Source organism: Dermochelys coriacea, chromosome 11, assembly GCF_009764565.3.
Source record: "Dermochelys coriacea isolate rDerCor1 chromosome 11, rDerCor1.pri.v4, whole genome shotgun sequence".
NCBI lineage: Eukaryota > Metazoa > Chordata > Testudines > Dermochelyidae > Dermochelys > Dermochelys coriacea.
The window spans coordinates 4,593,525-4,614,556 of NC_050078.2; the positions used below are offsets into that span (position 1 = coordinate 4,593,525).

A 21,032-nucleotide genomic window follows, 5' to 3' on the forward strand; every position below is an offset into this window, starting at 1 on the left:
GCTCGGCTGCCCTAGCACGCTGCTGAGCAACAAACAATTGTCTGGAATTTAATTTCCTCCCTGCTCTTTTATGGGCTGTAGTGTTTTGCCGCTGTAGCCTGATGCACTCGTTAGAAACCGCAGGTCTCTCCTCATCTACGAGCAAAATAATATCCCAGCTACCCCCCCCCCCCCCCCCCGCCCCCCGTCTCAGGTCTGCTGTGACTCACTGACAATGCTGCTGTGAGTGACTGCATAGCTTTTCTCTCCACAGGCTCTGGTTGTTACTGGGGAGTCTGCACTCAGGGCCAGCTTTTATTCTGCAGGACCCCACTCAAGCAGAACGCAGGCAGGCTATCTGATCCTGCTGCTGCCAGAGGACCCAGTGTGTGGGAGGGAAAACTGCAAGTATTCTCCTTAAACGCCTTTTACAATCCCAAACTGTGCCCACAATCTCATAGTAACTAGATGTTTCTGCTTATGTGGTCAGCAGTTAACTTTTTCACAGTATTGCTATTTTGATTGCCATTGTTACACTCCAGAGTTAACCGCTGCCTGAGTTGATTGGGGAATAGTTCACACAGCTTACAGCTACATGTCTGCAGACTCAGGAAAATAGCCCCGCATCAGGTCACATTCAGGTTATATTCACAGCCAGAAGGGCTAGAAACTTTCTTTTTAAAATGAGAGCCAAAAATTTGCAACAGTTGCTGGGAGCCTCTGGAGGAGCACTCAGTACAGAATGCCTCCGAGTGCTGGATCTGCCCAAAGTTGGAGGGTGGTTTAGACTCTGACTTGGCTCCCTCTCCATCCTGTGTTTGAATTGGATTCAATGCTTAACTACAGAGAATCTGTCTTAGAGGCCTAAGGTTGAATGATCATTTAGCTTGGGACCAGGAAGGAAAATACCATGACAAACTGGCATCACCTTCCACTGGAGAAGTCAATGGGGAGATCATTCATTATGATCTGGCCTTTCTGTCCCCATGAGCCCTATGGCATTGAGAGACCATTCCCTCTTCCTTCTGCTTTCCATTGTGCTTGGTCTTTTTTCCCATTTGCTCACCATCCTTTTGGCTCCTGTCCTGCTGGGGCAGATCCCTCCCCAGAGGTCCCCCAACATCTCTGGGGTGGATACTGGCTGGTATATTGCAGGTTTGAGTTGGCGGGATCGCTGTAATGAAGTTTTTGTTCCTTCGGGGCTCTGTTTGAACCGTCTGTCCCAAGCCGCTGCCCAGAGGGTTGTTTTGCTGCCCTCCTTCTGCTCTCCTCAAATACCCTCTCCACGTTGTCATTAACCTCAGATGCGGAAGTGTTTGGGAATAGGGACTCTGTCTACAGTTTGTAAATATCCAATACAGTGCTAGGTCACTGTCGCAAGTGGATTTAATGCTGGTGAAAGGCAGCCCCAGATACCGAAGTCTCCCTATGTCACTGGGAGCAGGCCTAGCTTCCTCGCCCCAGCAATGTGCTTTGAGCCTGCCCTGGAGGATCCACCCCTAGAGAAGAGGGAGGGATTTGAAAACAGGGGACATTCAGTTCTTGGCCCCCTCTGCAGCCTGTCAGCCCCATTCATGTTTGCCAGCCAGAGGAGGGGCACAAGGGTGGCTCTGGATCCCAGTGCTTGGTGCTCCCTAGCCCCTGCACCATCTCTGTGGCAATCCCAGCCCCTGTGTTGCTCAGTGATTGAGCTTTGGGCCTAGAGCTCTGATTTCAGTTTCTAGACGTCTGGTGCATCCCCTGCATTGGCTGCAAATGGTGAAAGTTTGTTTTGTCCTAGAAAGCACTTCTTGTGAGGGTTTGGTTGCTGGACTATCAGAGGTTCCTATGGGATGTGGATTAAAATAATTTGATGGCAAGGAGACAGCAGCGTGGGGGAGTCGTTCTGTGCCAGGGTGCGGAGAGCACAGTTGGTGTTGCACAGATTGCAGGATGATCTGCTTTCTCAGCTCTTTCCTTACCCATCCTTTGATGCTCTGGGTTTTTTGTTTTTTGGTTTTTTTCTTTTCTTCCTCCTTCTGGACATCTGGCTCCGTTCCTTCAGCCTCAGAGGTGGTTCTGAATCCCAGCTAAGACGCTTGAAGAGCTGGCGAATTCTCTCCTTAGATAATCCTTTCTCACTCCTAAATGAACCATCCTCCATGGGGGTAAGGTGGCACATGGACCTGTTTTCACCTCCTTTCTAGTGACAGCTGAGCTGTCAATCGGGTGCTCGTGCTGGTTTGGGTAACGATGATCGGCTGCCATTACATTGCACTCTGAGCTTCATTACTATGTACGTTGTCTGTCACCTTGCCTATATCAGCGCTTGCTTCCTGCAGCAATGAGCAGCCTTCTGCTTCATGTGTACCTGGGCCTTGTCAGGCCTGTGGTTTGTCCTTTCTAGTAGGAATCAGTATTTTCCATCTGGACTGTACTAACTCGGTCTCTTCTCCCCACCTTTTCTCTTCTGTAAACCCAGCACTGGTGAAGTCTGCAAGGCTGAAATCTTCTATCCACAGAACAGGTGGTAACAAGCACAAGCATTCCCTGCCAGTGCACCTAACCCTTCCACAGCCAGTGCAACCTCTACTGGCTGTGTCTAGCCTTTTGGGGGAGCAGTCTCCCTCCACTACAGCCGGTGTAGATGGGCCACAAGCTTTTTTTTTTTACCCCCATGCCATTGGGGAGCTTAATTCATTACAGTTTTTGTTTCAATGGCTCAGGGAATGGTTACAAAAGAAACACAATGTGTTATATTTTCCGAAGTGACTCCTCCTGTCTCCGTTACTGGCTGAAGCAATGTTCACACTGCATTTGAGACACTTCATTGAAGGTGTGTGTTTAGGTTTAATAGGCAGAGGGGCAGTTACTGTAAGTGCATTAAAGACAGAGTGATTATCAGTACCCATTTATTGAGGCTCACCAGCTATGTAACAACGTGTTTCTCTTTGCCACTGTGCTTCAGTTCTCTGTAATTATGTTCTTAATATAGAAATCTTCTGGCATTTGTTTGCCACAATAAAACTTCCCATTACATTGAAATTCAGTGTGAAGTTAAGTGTATTTAGGAGGCTTAGTTGAAGGCTTGAAGTTAAATATTTCCAGTTTCCAAGCCAAACAATCATCATCATTGAGATGGAAACTTTCTTGCAGAACAAGCACAATCCAAGTCAATCTCTAGCTAGATCCTTAATGTGGGCTGGCTGGACATTTAGTTTATATCCATCACTGGCGATCTTATCGTGCCATGTGATCATCAGCGGTGTAGCGGCATTCCTTGGTAAACGCACTCTGTAATTTGTTGGCCTTCCATCTTAATAATAGGTCTGTACCAACAACCATCCAAACTCAAGAGTAACTCAAGTCCTCAGATTCACATGCCGGTTCCTGCTGGAGTCAATGGAAGCTTCATGTACTTATCTGATGACAGAATATAGCCCTGAGTATCTAGTGACTCCTTTATATCCCACTAAATGCCTTTGTCCATCCTGGAGAGTGGATACTGACCGCAGTGCTAATGAGCGATGCTGCTTTTTATGATCTGGGCAGGAAAAACAAATCGCTCAGCAAAATCTTTAGACTTTAAGCTCCCCCACCTGATAGCCACCAACTGGCTCCAGTTTGCTGTGAGCATGCAATGTGCAAGCTGAGTTCATGGGACAATCTAGGGCCAGATTTTAATGGGTGAGGCCAATACTGTAATTACGTTAGCACCTGCAAATGTGGGGTTTTTTTGGTGCCTCCACTGGACAGAACACTGTGAACGTAAGTGACCATTCTGAGTGCAGTCCCAGCTTTGGCATGCACCAGTGCATACTGGCTTGCACCGATGTGCTCTTTGCATGCACAAACAAGGTTGTGTCTAATTTGGTGGAGATTATTTAGGAGGTCATTTTTAGAAGTGTGGCCCTTAGAGCTTCAAAATTGATTTTTGCCTAACAAAGTTGTGATGCTGAATCATGGCCATGGCCACTTCAAAGCATTGCTTTGAAATACCAGCATCACAAGGGAACACAGACATAGCAACAGTGTGATGCAGGGACATTCTGACAGGCTCAGATTATTGATCTCAAACACCCATCTATACACTAGATTGATTAATGATGGCGGTTTCTCACTATAGGCACATACAGGGGCTTTGTTGTCCCCCAGGAGCATTTCGTTCCCTGCATTTTCTATGCTGATTTACAGTTCTTGGTTACTTGTACCTGAAAACTTGGTTATTTGTACTTCTTGATGTGGTATAAATTATTGTCGACTTTCCAATGTGCTGATAGAATTGAGCCATCTCGGGGTTTGGAATGTTGGCTTTACAGAATCACATACCCAGAGCTTAATGTATTTATTTCCCCCCCCCCCAGGTCCGCTCAGAGTATTGCAGTGACGTTTGCCCTCTCCCATGCAATCTGTTGAAGGGACAAAGGCAAGGGGGGGAATAATATTTTTACCTTTTTTTTTCTTCCTTGTGTTGCTAATTGTTCCTCCAAAATGCAAAAAAGAGACTTTTTTTTTCTGTAAAAGCCTGCTTACATTTTTGCCAGTGACACCGTTTTTTATGCATTTCACTCTGGACTTATGTGTTACTTTTGTTGTTTATAGTCAGTTGCACTTTCTAGTTATCCTGCACAAGCCATATTGTAATTGGGCTTCCAGCACTGCAGGGGAATGTTTAAACAGGAAATAAAATGACTGATGTAATGGAGATTAGACTTTAAGGTCCCATAGGCAGAAGCTATACTGTCCTGGTGACACCCCATCTAGAGTCCAAAGAAGAGACTGCTACAGAGAAACATCACAAATTTCACCCTGAGGTCAGTGCATGCTGGGATAGGACTTTGAGTGTTAATATTGAGTGATGTATGGATACCCCTGCAGTGTAGACATGATTAATGAAGCTCATACATACAACCTTTGATACTGAGCTTCAGGCCTTCAATTTAAGGAATTCCAAGTTACCAGCGACACAGGGTGCCTCGTCTGCAAAAGGCCCTGCATACATTTGGCACTATCTAACTTGGAGATGGGTCACGGCAGCCATGTTTTATTATTTAACCACTTCTCTTGTGGCAGCACCTAACAACCACCGCCAGGCTCAATTCCATTGTCCGAGGTGCCGTGCAAATATTTAGCAAAAGAGAGTCCCTGCCTCAAAGAGCTTACAGATCCAAACCCAAGACTGGGGAGGTTTGGCTCCAAGTTCTACACTATCTGAATCATCAACGTTCAGATAAAAGCTTTAGCTTTGGGCCCATTTCTAATTTATATATTTGATATCATGAAAATATGGTTTCTCTATAAGTTTTGTAAAACCCTCCCCCTTTAATTGACAATGGCCCTCTGGGTCTCACATTCCCCAGCTACTGCCTGAGTGCAGAAGGCTTTTTTCATCTTTCTGTGCTTTGGGAAGGCTGATTTAGGTCCTGATTTTTTATTTTTTTTCCAGAAGTGCCGAGCCTCTGCCACTCCCGTTGACCTAGACTGGGGCAAGAACTGTCTTTTCATTTTCTGTGTTTGTACAGCACCTTGCACAACGGGATCCTGGCCCATGGGGGTTCCTAGGAGCTACCACAATACCAATAATAGATCATTGATAATAGACTTGAACTGGAGCTGAGGGGTGTCTCTTCACTTCTCGAAATCTCTCCATGGGGTTTCAGGTAGAGTTTCCAAAACTCAGACATGTACAGCTATTGGCCACTTTTTGACAAATATGGCCTTAGTGATTTGCCTGAGGGCCTACATTTTAGCAGCATAGTTGGGAAGAGAACCCCGGAGCCCCAACGCCCAGTTTTAGGCTCCAACAACACTACCTAATGGTGTTTTAAATCCTAGTCTGTTAATATGCATCATGATGCACAGATTCCCCACCCCCCTTTCCCAATTAAATTCAGGACTGTAGAAAAATTAGGCCTGCCCTATGAAAATTGGGGCAGGTGATAACCTTATGTAGGACCCTTAAAAGCCAGGCTATCTGGCTACTTTTACTACTGGCAGTGAATGGAGATTGGCCTGTAGGTCAAGTGTCTGTCAGCATTTGGAATAGAGCAGGCAGGGTTCTCAGCAGGAATGGATTCCTCACTCCAGGAAGTTACTTTCTGCTGATGCTTTAACTGTGGTAGGAGCAGGAGAGTCATATTGCAACTATTGATCTGTGATAGTCACCTCACCTGTTCACTGTACTTTAAACTGAGCCATCTGCTTTGCCTGATGCTGCTTTGGCGGCATGTGCCTGGCTTGTGTGCACAAGGATATAGACACAGTACATGGAGATATTGCAGCAACACTAGTAAAGTTGTGAAAGCAGCACATGTCTCAGTGGGTCACCTCAGAGTTGCCTCCATCTCTCCATTGGCTGAGCCTTAGGACTCTATGCCACTCGTGCAAACAGCTGTAACTCCTCTAAAGTGAGTGGAGTTGAGCCCTCATATGCCCAGCCTGTGGCTTGGCGTTCCGAAAGCAATGCCACACCTGTGTAAGATCTGCTGCCGCTCTTGCTGATGTGCTCTAGCCTTCTTGAAAGCACTGATGTTGATAAGATCCTCAGGTGACGTATGCTGACACAGCTTCATTGACTTCAGAGGAGTTATGCGGATTTATATCAGCTGAGGAGCTGGTCCATATGTGCAGAAATAAAAGTAGGAAAATATCCTGGATCTACATCTACGCATCTCTCCCCCAACAGGGATCTGACTCAATCCAGGTACCTGATTCCTTTTTTAATTTACATGAGGTTTACCTCTATAATTCCATTGCCTCCAATGGCACCATACCTGATGTATATATGAGAGGAGAATCAGTCCAAAACCTTCTTGATTCCTCGCAAGCTAGATAAAATCCACACTGAACTTGTGAATGTATTTGAAAATCTGTAGCTATCAGGCACTTGCCCACCAATTTGCCAGAGAAGAGGAACTGTTTAGGGTGAGCCACGTGATGGAATATAATTCAACAGGAAACGTAGGATACCGTTTCCTGACATTGAAGTGTCTTTGTTGAATAGTCTCATGAAGGAAGCAATGGAAGGTCCATTGCTGGAAGCACTGGAGAGCATGCTGTGTAGGGAATAATCTTACACTGCCCAAGAGAAACGGACATGATCTAATTTCCATCTCTAACTTCCCTGAACTGTGTCTCCTTGTTAGGATCACTGTTGTGTGTAGCTTTCTGTGAGAGTCTCTGTGCAGAGACTCCTTCGAGCATTAATGACTGTTGATGTGTTGTTCTAGAGCTTACTGTGAAGTCTGGGATCAGACTCTTCTTTTTGCTGTGCAAAGTCTTTATCCCTTTAATATGCCTGTCAGTTTGGGGCTTTTACAAACACCTGATGTGTACAGAACTGGGCCTAGCCATATATAAAGATAGCTGTGCACCAACCCCCAAAATATCATAATTCATGCTGATTTGGAGAAGCTAGCCATAAATCAGGTTTTTGCTGGATTTACAAAAACAGAGAAACTGGGGGCTTCGGACTCAGAATTTTTCACCATATTCTCATATGTGACAGTAGCTCTCTGTGGCTAGATTTACCAGTCTGAGAGAGGAGTCTTTTCCAGGCTGGTTCATGTACATCCTTCACCTCTGGAAAGTGGAGATCAAATTTGAGAAATTTAAATGAATTCTGACCCCTTAACTTAATCTCGCCCCAGGTTATCTCTATTCAATTCTAGTCTTTATAGGTTCTTATACCACCCTCATCACCATAGTATTTGAGCACCTTCCAGTTGTTAAGCAACATTAGGTGATGTGATTAATCTGCCTAGTGTGGTTCGTTCTCTCTCTCACTCATCCTCACCCCAGTGGGAGAATTGTGCATGTAGCAGAGTGGTTTTTGGTTTGGTAGGTTTTTGGTTTTGTTGGAGAAGGCAGGTCCTTGAAGTGTGCCTGGAAGTTGGAGCAGAATGTGGCAAAGCACTAACAATCACATGTCAGCCAAGCAGACCTCTCGGCAGGAGGCATGAAAATATTCAAAGCAAAGCCACATGCCCAAACTTCCAACTGAAGTTAGCACAGGTAGTTTGAATTCTTGAAAATGAATGCTACGGCTTTCCCTCCCATCTCCCCGCGCCCCCACACCTCCATTTCACAATTTTGCTCTACAATAGGCATGTCTTCGTGAAGGAAGTGTCCTATTTCCAAGTGAAAACCGCAATTCTTGAAATTTCTAAATTCTAATCTCCCTTTGCATGACATTCAATTTGTAATGAAAGCTAGTGACAGTCAAAATCCAGCCTGCCTTTGTAGTGTAAAAACAACCAGGTTGCTGAAATTTCATGGAAAATGACAGTTCTGGGGCACATAATGGAGCCGAATGAAGTGATTAACATTTTGTCATTAGATTTCATAAAAACAAGTATCACTCTTGCCAGCTTTGCTCCCAACCTTGAGTAATGGTCTCAGGTTGCAGTGGGGGAGGTTTAGGTTGGATATTAGGAAAAACTTTTTCACTAGGAGGGATGTGACGCACTGGAATGCATTACCTTAGGAGGTGGTAGAATCTCCTTCCTTTGAGGTTTTTAAGGTCAGGCTTGACAAAGCCCTGGCTGGGATGATTTAGTTGGGGATTGGTCCTGCTTTGAGCAGGGGATTGGACTAGATGACCTCCTGAGGTCCCTTCCAACCCTGATGTTCTATGAACCTCCACAGGCCGTTGCACCTAATCCTTATGAGACCCGTGGGAGTTTTTTCCATTGACTTCAATGGGAGTGGAACCGGGCCTTTAAAGTGAGACTTAGGCCTGGTCTACACTGTGGGGGGGATCGATCTAAGATACGCAACTTCAGCTACGAGAATAGCATAGCTGAAGTAGACGTATCTTAGATCGACTTAGAATCACTTACTTCACATCCTCACAGTGTGGGATTGACAGCCACTGCTCCCTCATCAACTCCACTTCCACTTCTCGCTGTGGTGGAGTTCCGGAGTCGATGGCAGAGCGATTGGGGATCAATCACTACCCGCCGATTCGGCGGGTAGTGTAGACGTGGCCAAAGACACGACAGGGGATAGAAGACTTGCCTGTATCCTAGTCCCATATTGTTGACTCAGCCTTTCTGCTGTTTATATACAGTAATAAAAGAGGAGAGGACAACAGGTCTGTGGGGGATGGAGGTAAATCTGGGTCTTTAATAGGATGTCCCATGTATTGAGGCATGGCTGAGCCTTTCCCTGTCTTCCAGGAGAAAGTCTAACTCTGCCTTTTAAAAAGCCGTTAACCTTCTGAGCAAAGCTAAACATCGAGCAGGGGTTCAAAATGTGGCTTTTAAACAGTCAGAGGTGGGGATTAGAATTTAATGGCTTCCCTCTAACAACTGGAATCAGCCAGTACGTAGATTGTGTGTCGGGCCATAATCTCAGCTTCCATCTTGTTTGTTCCAAGTGTGGAAGTAGCAGGATCACATGTTGTCTGGTGTCTAGGTTTTCGAATGAACTGTCCTCTTGGACTGCATTGGTAATGGAATTTTGAAACCCTTTCCCCTGCAGGCTATGAGTACAAATGAGGAGTGACCAGAGATGGGCCCATGCCACAAAATTTTGATTTGGGTTCAAATTTTGAAAATTTACACTGGGACTTTGGTTGGGGTCTGTCTCTGGTAATCATTTACTATCTTCAGTGGCCCATGTGACATGAGTTGATGCTGGTCTCAGTCCAAGGGTCAGTGTCCACTTCACAGAACCACCACTATGCCCGGCACTCATTAGACCCCACACTGGCAGTCCCAGCAGATAGACCAAGGATTGAATGGACAACAGAGATTGATTTTCTCTCAGGATTGTGGCTCATTGGAAGGGCAATGTGGAGAAGTTTGCATTGTGTTTAAATAGGCCATCAGTCCCCAGGACAGTCTGTCCAGCATTTTTCAACAGCAGGGAACTTCATGAATAAAATAAAAACCAATCGAAGAACTAATAATGGACTACTTTGGCCAAAACTCCTGAGCCAAGACTCTTCAATTGCAAAGGGGAACCGCAGCCAACTTGCCATACCAAGCTGCCTTCAGACCTGTTTGGAGGAGGTAATCCTTGCTGACCATCTGTCTGTCTCTTTCCAGGGGGAGTTGTTGAGCCCGTGTCGATGTGATGGATCGGTGAAATGCACGCACCAGCCTTGTCTGATCAAATGGATCAGCGAGAGAGGCTGCTGGAGCTGCGAGCTGTGTTACTACAAGTATCACGTCATTGCCATAAGCACAAAGAACCCTCTGCAGGTAAAGGTACTAGAGACATTTCCAAGTTTTCTTTTCTGTTGTTGCTGCGCAGAGGGACATATGGATGGACTCTTTACAAAGTGGAGGAGGGCTGGTTCAACTCCACAGCAATCTCCTCTTGCTGTCCCCTAGCATCTCAAGCACCCATTCTTCTCGGTCTAGCGTATTTATTGGGCCTCCATTGCTGTAGCATTTGAGCACCTCACAAATCCTCTGTGAGGCAGGGCAGGGCTATTTATCCCCATTTTACAGCTGGGGAAAGAAGGCGGAGAGAGGCCAAGTGACTTCCCCAAGGTCACACAGGAAGGCTGTGGTAGAGTGGGGAATTGAACCCAGGTCTCCAAAGTCACACCCTAACCACTAGACCATCTGTCCTCCCCACAGCCCAAGCTTGCCTGCTCTGGTCCCCAATAGGCCCCTCACCCGCTTCTGGTTTGCATGCCATCAGGGATATTGGAGCTCATCCCTGCAGACCTGAGGTTCCACTGGCCTGTGCCTTGTGCTGTATGAATTAGGTGTCAGTCACAACCAGATCCCAATGGTAGCTTTTGAAATCCACTTTGCCCAGATGTAAATGACTGTAAGAGGCTGTGGAAAATAGCACCTCCTTTCCTCAGATTTCATGAGCTCTAGTGAGTCTCTGGAGATAGACGTTTCCCTGAGTGCACTGCCCTCAAATCTAACCAAGAGGAGGCAACGTACTTTGAACACAAGACTAAGAATCGAGAGACCTGGATTCTAGTCCTAGTTCTCCCTCACCCTACTGTGTGGCCTTGGAGGAGTGATTTAATTTCTCCATGCCGCAGCTGCCCATCTATAACATGGGGGTGAATGTTATCAGTGGCTTATTATTATTTGGACAGTGCTCAGAGGTTGGCGAGTTGCTACCCCCCTTTCTAGAGCACTTGGAGTGTCTCAGATGTCAGGCACCACATTAGAGCAAGGTATTAATAGTTCTTCGAGGGCTGGTCTGTGTAGCTATTCCACTGCTGGTGGGTGCACGTCCAGTGCACTTTTCTAGTCAGCAGTGTGTGACACCACACTGAACCAGGACCCGTTGTAGCTCCAGCACAGGGCAGAGGGCCTACCTAGCCCAGCTCTTTGGAACCAGAAGGGTTTTGTTCCTTTCGGCGTTTGCTTCTGAGGTTCTGCCTGGTTTTACTGGTCCTAGATCAGGTCATGTAAATGGCCTCTCAGCATCATTAGGAGGAAAACTGACTCCTGTGAACAAGGTCCCACAATGCCCTCAGCACCACTGAGTCTCACTTAGGTCTCATTTAAAAAAATCAAATCCTGATGCTATTGAACTCAGGGGAATCAGAGCCGGCACTAGGCATAAGTAGATTAAGTGATTGTTTGGGGCCCCCATTTGCTTTTTATTATAAGAACTTGACTGTTTTAGTGGGGGGGATATTTCTGTGTAGGGCCCCCAGTGAGCTACCACTGGCACTGGTGGGAATTTTTGCCACTAACTTCCCAGGGAGAGCAGGTACCTGGTACCTAGGATTTAAGAGGGATTTAAATAAAATACATGGGACTAGTGTGGACATTACAGGAGTGAATTCTACCCTGCAAGAAATTCTCCTTGCTCCATGGCTCAGCAGGGCTTCTGACACTTGATTTTTACATGCATTGGGCTCAGGTTGTCGGCACTTTCATCACAAACCCAGACCCCCAGGAGTTTAATTTCTTGGCTCAGATACCTTGGTCCTGACTGAAACTCGAGAGGGTGGACTTGGACAAAACTGTATGGTATTTTTAAAGCTGTTTTGCATGTGCCTGAATGTTGCAAGTATCTGAAATCAGAGGCTAAATTTAGGGTCCTACCACAACACAGATACTAATGCTTTGTGCTGACACTGTGATAGAACCTTTCCTCTGAGGATCTCCAAGCACTCTGTAAAGTTCAGAGACACAAGTTAAAGATTTAATCCTGGATCCTCAGCTGATATAAATTAGCCTAGCTGCTTTGAAGTGAGAGAGACAAGTCTCCATTCCCCAAGCTTCAGAAACACTGCACTCTTTCGGAAGCTCTTTGAAAACCTGGCCTTATTAAACTCTGGGCAGCTGTTGCCGTGAACATAAAAAATGACCAGGTGATGGCAAGAAAATAGAGCTTAGAGCTGTGTGAAATAACCGCAGAGAAAAGTGGAAACCATGAAAACTGAGGAGTTCAAGTTTTTGTTTGGACTTCACAAACTTGGTGAAAAGAAAAGGAGTACTTGTGGCTCCTTAGAGACTTGGTGGAAACGTTGAGACTTTTTTTGCTTATAAATAGGAGCAATCTGAATTAAATAAATACAATATATCATAGGATTAGAAGGGACCGCAAGGGTCATCTAGTCTAACCTCCTGCCAAGGTAGAGGATACTCATTCACAACTGAAGGCCTGAAGAACTAATACATACAACGCATATTCATATATACATCCCACTTGCACTGAAATACATACACATCACTACATAGCAACAGACACGCTTTCATAGCCCCGTAAGACAGACACACATATTCAAATAGTCACTCACATAGATGCACACCCAAGCCCAAATATTGAGATCCATATGTGATTTCGTGATGTCTAGATGCACACGAGTGGGCCATGCAGTAAAAGAACAACAACAACCCCTACAGTTGATTTGTGCATGCTAATTGCTATCTGGAATGTAGATGTCTCTGTCCTTAGTTTAAAGCTCTGACTTTCCCAAGCTTCAGTGTTTAGGTACTGTTCTGTAGAACGCCAGGGAGATCTGAAGTCTTCTGTTTATCCAGAGACCAGGCATAACACAGGTAGTGACAATGTGAGCTCTCACTACCCTGCCAATGTGAATCAGTTTTGACTTGGAGGGTCCACTGCTCTGGCTGAGAGAGTTTAGTCCCCACAGCCCATTTTGTCCCTGGCCTCTCTGCTGAAGTGCCAGTTTTGTGGCATGGACAGCGGTTCGTTAGGCCTAGACTGAGACTCACCCACTCATTTCACACAGGCCACCAAATGAAATGGCTTTTGACCACTGGGATGGATTTGAACCAGTAACCTGGAGGTGACACAGCCTCATGGCCCACGACCAACATCCCGAGTCACCTGGTCCCATTTTAAACCCAGACATAGCCTTAGTCAACCTGTCGGTCTGTGTTTTCCTATGACAAAGACGGTACCAAATCGGTGAGTGTACTTTGCATTTGTGTGCATGTGTATTTCAGCATATCCTCTGTGTGTGTGTGTGTGATTGCATACTATATGTCCTCTGAGTACACTCTGCAATTCAACATATACTCTATGTGTTTCAGCGTGTGTGTGTGTGTGTGTGTGTGTGTGTGTGTGTACTTGGATGGGAGACCTGCATGGATGGTATGCACATGTGGAGAGTTGTGTTAAGAGCAGAGAAGCTATAGCAAGGGAGCAGAGCTCATATTTAATTAACCACATTCCTTACAACCTCTGAGCTGCTATGATGCTTCCATATCAGACAGCATCTTATAGGCACTGCTTTTAAATGAACCCTCTGGCACTGGCTGCTGGGATTTCCCAACATTAAGTGAGAATGCCTTAGAGCAATGAGAGCTGCAAACCTGCCAAGGCCAGGGGATTAAAGTCAGAGAGAGTGAAGCTCAAGTCTCCAATCCAACCTGCCAGGTGGTAGCTGCTTAGTCAGTGAGCAACAGAGGTGCTTCCAGGAGCTCAGAGCGGCTGGGTGGCCTGTTACACTGACATCACTGAATTTGGTAATCCCCAGTGATGGGTAAAGCAACCCTAGGACTAGCAGGTAGCTTTAATCTGTTCCCTACTGGGATCTGTTGCAACATTTATGCAAGAATATATTGTGGATTGGATCTTTAGTGTCTACAAGGTCTGAACACACAGAGTATCTGAAATATAGGGCAGCATTGCAGGTGTGTTTTGCACTGCATCCCTGCTACATTGGGCATCCCCAAAGTGGAGCTTGATTCTGCTCCCATTTACACTGCTGTGTAACTCCTTTGTCTCAGGAGTCACTCCTGATTTACATTAATGTCTCTAAGAGCAGAATCAGACTTTGCTTCTGACCCATTTTATTTTTGCTAAAAACAAACTCCCAGATCCAAAAGCTTCTGAGCTTTGGAGAAATTTAAAATCCAGCCACAAATGTCTCTGGTGCCCCCTCTGCATAATGGGTCGACTGACCCCCTGTTCAGAACACCCAAACATTTGGGGAGTGTTCGAATTAAGATTCTGGTCCTGATTCTCCTCTCACTGACACTGATGTAATTCAGGAGTAACACCGCTGGATGTTAGTTAAATGAATATTTCTTCAATGTCTGCCCTTCATCAGGGCTACTGCATCCACATCAAATGTGGCTGAAACCCTGGAGTCTCCCAACCCCAGACCTAACTCCTGGGCAAAAACCCAAAGGTGATGAGATTGCTGGAAGTGGCGAGGAGAGCCGCAAAGGAGCTACTGCCTCTGTAGCAAACAGCTCGTCGTCACGTTCACTAAAGAACCAGAAAAGGAAAAAAAAACACCATAGGCTGTAGAAGGAGGGTTATGGAGGCCCTGGGAGAGCAGTAACATGATTTCTGCATGTCTTACAGGAGATCAGAAGTGCTCCAAATGACAGCTGTGTATCTCCAGGAAAATCTCAAACTATTTGTTTCAGAGTAGCAGCCGTGTTAGTCTGTATTCACAAAAAATAAAAGGAGTACTTGTGGCACCTTAGAGACTAACAAATTTATTTGAGCATAAGCTTTCGTGAGCTACAGCTCACTTCATCAGATGTACTATTTGTATTTCTCTCAGAATCTGAAAATGGATCTGTTCAATAGCGAGGTACTGGATCCTCATAATTATAAAGGAATGTGTCAAATCCTGTAATAAACTAAACTGGCTGAGGCTGGGGTGGGAGAGCTTGGTGCAGGAAATAAAAAATCCTTCCTAGGAACCAATATTCTCTGTCAGTGGCATATCGATTTTCTTTGGCTAATTACATGGCCTGATTCTGCTCTCCCGGACACTCCCGTAAATCCGGAGATCAATGGAGTCAAACCGATATGAGAATCAGACTAAGCATAGGCACCGACTCTGTGGGTGCTCTGGGGCTGGAGCACCCACAGAAAAAACAATTGGGTGCTCAGCACCCACCAGCCATAGCTGTTTGACAGGGCCATGCTGATCAGCTGTTTGGTGGCTGTGGGAGGGACTTGGGGGAGAGCGGAGAGCAGTGACTGGATGGCAGACGGAGGCCTCAGGGGAGGGGGCGGAGTGGGGGCATGGCCTTGGGGGAGGGGGTGTAGTGGGGGGGGGCCTCGGAGCGGAGCATCCGCTGGGAAAAATAAAAGTCAGCACTTGCGAGACTAAGCATTAATATCATTTAATTTGTATTGCAATGGCAGTAGCACTGGACACCGTCAGAGATCAGGGCCACATTGTACTGGGTGCTGTATAGACTTGCAACAGGAAAACAGTCGCTGCCCCAAGCACATAACATGGGGTTATGACACTGTACAAAAGATGATGAACGAAATAAATGATGGGCAAGGAGGAGAGGAGGCAGAAAGATGATACTGGTTGGTATAGCAGGCAATAGTATCAGTCTGCCACCTTCCTGGCCAGTTTACATTACGGTTAATTAAAAATTTCAGCTCTGGATCTGATATTAACATTCAGAGGTATTTTGGATCTGAAGGTTTTGTAATTTTGGTAAAACAGAACAAATATTAAGAGGAAAACTCATTCAGAACTTTGCATTACTGTCTAGGTTATTTGACGTAACGGTCAGCGTAGATTAGTGATGGAATGGTGTTTGAAAGAGGTGGCCTTCGAGGAACGATTTGAAGGAGAAGAGTGTGTTTTCCAATAAGCATGGCACTTTGGCCATCTATTGCATAATTGTGTCTCAGGTTCCTTTGAAAAACAGTGAACTAGGCTTTCGCAAGGTTCTTGCAAAGAACCTTTTATTTGATGCTTTCTGTTACAGCAGAGCTCATAGGTCTGCTCTTAATGGTACGGGTCCTGGGATCATCCGAAGAGCTTTACTTAACAGGAAGTTATACCTCCTGAGATCCTAGTGGAATGGAAAGAGAGTTATCATCTAGACACCAAACAGACTACAGACATGGTTTTGTTCTAGTTCTGAATTAACTGTTTTCTCACAATTGCATGCATGAGTTTAGTGCTGGTGAACAATGCCAACTAGACAGCCCAGGAGAATGAAGAGTTCCCGTTAGCCACACAACAGAGAGCAGCAGTACAAGTTTCCCCACTGCTGACCTATAACCCTGAGCTGCAGGGAGCACATCACAAGCAAGTTCAGTTCGCACAGCCATTGGTTTTACTGTAGGAATGGAGCCAGTCAGTGTTGACTGGAGGAGGAGAATGGCTGGTGATTCTCTATAGGTACTCAACCTGTCCTCATCACCTTGGTATCTGAGCACCTTCCAACTGGGCATTAAGTGCTGTGACTAACGTCTCTCTCTCTCTCTCTCTCGTGTGGTTGGTTCTTTCTCTCCTCCTCTCTCCTGTGGGAGAACTGTGTGTGCACTGGCGTGTTTTGTTTTGGTCGGGCTGGTATTGTTTGGGACTTCGGGTGGGTTTTTTAAATGCACACGCTGCTCTGGGTTAGGGAAGGCAAGGTCAAAGACACGAACCTGGCGCCGAAGGTGATGAGGTTTGTGATAGTCTTTAGTTCCTGGGGAGCACATATCACACCCTCGGACCAGCCCCTAAGCAAGCTCTATCTCCTGCATAGATGCTCGTTGCCCTGATGAGCTGACACTATCCATCTCACTTTGTTTAGTACCAGACAGCCAAGAGATGACAACAAAGCTTGGTTGTTGGCTCTCAGTGCCAGATGTGAACCAGGGACCTCTGGTAGCAGAGAGAGAGAGACGTTGTAGCCTCCAGAGCCATCCAGTCTCTCTCTCAACTGAGTGATCTGGATTTGGGAGTAAGCTTTTTATAACCTCTTGACGACTGACATTTAAAAGACACTTTTTTGCGAGGGGGCACGCCTGGCTTAGGGGGCTGGTAATGGAACACAACTTCACTTCTAGGTCATGGGTGCAAATTCAGCCCAGGGCCATCAGTGACCACAAGCAATTACCATTTACTGGCATGTGTGAGGTGAGTTGGTAGATCTCAGTGCAATGCCCAGTAAGCAGGTGTCCCCAGCAGAAAAATCCTCACGGCTGACTCAGCAGAGGAGCCCAGCATTAAATGGGCCAGGATGGCCGACTGCCCCCTCCCCCTTGGAGATAGCTAGGGATGGAGTTTGTTGGCATGTGGCCCTTGATGGGGAAGGTGGCCCTGCGGTGCTGGTCTCTGTTCTGCAGACAAGCAGAGACCTTCTCCAGCATTGTCAGTACAGCCTCATTCAGGTGCACTAATTCTTAAAATAGCAGATATCCGTCAGTCCCATCCTTCCTGCCAAGTGCTGAATTCCAGCTGCTCCGTTTCCTTTATAACAGAGAGAGATGAACTCTACACTTACTTACACCACTGCAAATTCCACTGACTTTTCATGGGCCTGTATCTCAGAGCTCAATCTGGCCTGTCTATCACAGTATAGGGAGTAGAGAAGACATCTCTGCAGCCTATTTAATGTGTGTGTGATAGCCTCCACTGCTTTGCAGGGACAGCTTGGGCCCCTGACTGTGAGTCTCATTAGATAACTCAAGGAAGCATCTGGCAATTTCAACATTCAATCTTACACTGGAGTAGTAGGATGCTGCTCTGAGCTACACCAGTGTAAATTATAGTAGCTCCATTGAAGTCAGTGGATTTAATGTGGATTTACAGTGGTGTCCTGGATCTGAATCTGGCCCTAGCTATATCTGTAATGTAGCATCTGGTATTCTCCTCCTAGGAGGCGGAGAAGCCATGTACTCCCAAGGCTGGGAGGATCACTCCCAGGAGGAAACATAGGGTAGTAGTGGTTGGTAACTCTCTTCTGAGGGGGATGGAGGCACCCCTTGGTCGTGCCTGACATGGCATCCCAGGAGGTAGGCTGCCTGCCAGGGGCCCATATCCAAGACGTTACGGAGGGATTGTCGAGGATCATCCAGCCCTCTGACTATGATCCCATGCTACTCTCCATGTGGGCAGTAATGATACTGCAAGGTATGACCCTCAGCAGATCAGAGGTGACTACAGGGCTCTGGGAGTAAGGGTGAGGGAGTTAGGGGTGCAGGTGGTGTTCTCTTCAGTCCTTCTGGTCAAGGGTAGAGACCCTGGCAGAGACAGTTGCATCCTGGAGATGAATGCCTGGCTGTGAAGATGGTATCGCCAGGAGGGCTTCAGCTTCCTGGACCACGGGATGAAGTTCCAGGAAGAAGGACTGCTAAGTAGAGATGGGGTTCACCCCCCCGAGGAAGGGGAAGAGCATATTTGGATACAGACGGGCTAACCTAGTGAGGAAGGCTTAAGGATTCCGGCCTTATGCAAAAGATATATAAGTGGGTGGAACAGAACAAAGGGGGTGGCCATCATGAGAAATCCCCTAGCTACCACCTGAGCTGGAACAAGGGCTGTACCAGGGGAAAGGATTGTGCCCAGCCTGGAAGGTGTCCAGTCTGTGATAGAAGCTTATTGAAACATCTCTGAGGGTGAGATTTTATCTGTATTCAGTTTTATTACTGTATTAGGTTTAGACTTGCATGTTTAATTTTATTTTGCTTGGTAATTCACTTTGTTCTGTCTGTTATGACTTGGAACCACTTAAGTCCTACTTTCTGTATTTAATAAAATCACTTTTTACTTATTAATTCATCCAGAGTATATATTAATACCTGGGGAGGGCAAACAGCTGTGCAAATCTCTCTATCAGTGTTATAGAGGGCAAACAATTTATGAGTTTACCCTGTATAAGCTTTATACAGAGTAAAACGGATTTATTTGGGGTTTGGACCCCATTGGGAGTTGGGCATCTGAGTGTTAAAGACAGGAACACTTCTGTAAGTTGCTTTCAGTTAAGTCTACAGATGCTAGGGGATGTGGCTCAGACCTGGGCCTGGGTTTGCAGCAAGCTAGCGGATCTGGCTCAAACCAGGCAGGGCACTGAAGTCCTTAGCTGCCAGGGCAGGAAAGCAGGGGCAGAAGTAGTCTTGACACATCAGTTGGCAGTTCCCAAGGGGGTTTCTGTGATCCAACCCGTCACAGTATAAATTGGAGATCCTAAGGCATGGCGTTGTTAACATCACACTTGTTACAGATTTAGTCAAGTGCCTCCTCTAGGACATTCACCAGACTACTCTGAAGGGATCCAAATGCCGGGTGTGCTTTCAGCCTCCAGAGTCTGAACAGAGTCCGTGCACTGCCCCTAGCTTGGGGGTCTCTAGGCACTCTCTTGGGATGCCGTTCCTCTGTCTAGCACCCCCTCCTGAGAACTGAGACCTCTGCCAGTCAACTACCTAGCCCCTGAGACCATTGATGACTCTCCAGAATTCCCTGTAGCTTAAACAAACTGTGTCCCAGAATTCTAGCCATGGGGGTATTCCGGGTCCACAGGGTAACTTTTCAAGGGCATGTGGTATGTGTAACACACAACACACAGCCTTTGCACAGGGTTTGAAAACACCATTGCTCTTTACATAACAGCATGAGAGAGAGGTACAGCTCTATACAAAATAATAGCCATGCCTTTATGCATTTCTCTGCCTGTTTGCTCACCGTTATGGAGAGATATTTGCGCCAGGGGAGAGCCCTCTGGGGTGTCCAGGAACCTACCTCTGCAGCTTCATGATGTCTCTTCTGAAGCATGGATCCCTCTTCACCCCAGCTGTTATTTTCTGACCTGGGCTGTTCACATTTAAACAGGACCCTCTCTGCTACAAAAGCGTACTCATCTCTTCCTCTCTCCTGTCCAAAACTTCCTGTCTGGCTCAAGAGTCTCTCGCATTTATATGTCCCACAAACAACACCTGTTTCCTTTGTTCTGATGCTGGCAATTTTCCATTCTCCAAACTTCAGCTGGCTGTTGAGGGGCTGGGGAAAACTAGTGCTCCTTAGCATATCCATTGTGTGGTCACAGTACAGTCATTAAGGTTAACTACTCTCCATTGTCCCTATTCCAGTGGGTGCATGCAACAAGCCCTCTCAGCCCATGGTGGATTCTACATTTTACACAGAAATTCCATGATACAGCAAACTTCATAGTAACAGCTTGATGATATCAACCAGAATTCATAAACTGTACAGACAGATTCCCCCAATCATCATACCACTGTACTTGACATGAGAGCAGGGGCTGTTAGTTACCCTCAGCATCTGGCCAAAGTCCATCTCAGGTAGTTGCCCTCTGCCTCCCTGCATTCCCTTTGCAGTGTCAGTTGGATACAGGATTCTTCTTCGCTTCCAGCTCCAAAATGTGGAACATGGCTGTGCTCTTTTAAACAGCTGCTGTGCTCCATCCCCAGAGGTGACTGCATGTCAGTGGTAGGTGAAGTGATCCATGTGTAGTGTTTGTCTGTCGAGTTGTAAAGCATTTTGGGGTGGGAAGCCACCATGTGATTGTTTAAATGCTAGTGTTCACCACAGATCTAATCTCCTGTCTTTCCCCCCTCCTTCCCTCTCTCTTTGTCCCTGAATGTTGTTTCCCCTTCCTCCCATCCTTTCCTCCCCTTGCAGTGGCAGGCCATCTCTCTGACAGTCATTGAGAAGGTTCAGATAGCAGCAGCCATCTTGGGTTCCCTCTTCCTCATCGCCAGTATCTCGTGGCTCATCTGGTCGACCTTCAGTCCTTCCGCCAAATGGCAGCGCCAGGACCTGCTCTTCCAGATCTGCTATGGAATGTATGGCTTCATGGACATTGTCTGTATAGGTGGGTGAATGAATTTCACAGGCAAGGGGATGCAGCCCGCTGGCTCCCTCCACAGGAAGGAGCAGGAGATGGCACGCG

General features: G+C 46.5%; 1 protein-coding gene across 1 annotated transcript in view; it reads left to right on the forward strand.

Moving 5' to 3' along the window:
* Window positions 1-21,032, forward strand: part of MARCHF4 (membrane associated ring-CH-type finger 4) — a 162,917-nt gene that overhangs the window by 106,998 nt on the left and 34,887 nt on the right. The window contains exons 2-3 of the mRNA XM_038422195.2: window positions 10,011-10,166; window positions 20,762-20,954. Coding sequence (XP_038278123.1) covers window positions 10,011-10,166; window positions 20,762-20,954 — 349 coding nt within the window. The remainder of the gene's footprint in view (window positions 1-10,010; window positions 10,167-20,761; window positions 20,955-21,032) is intronic.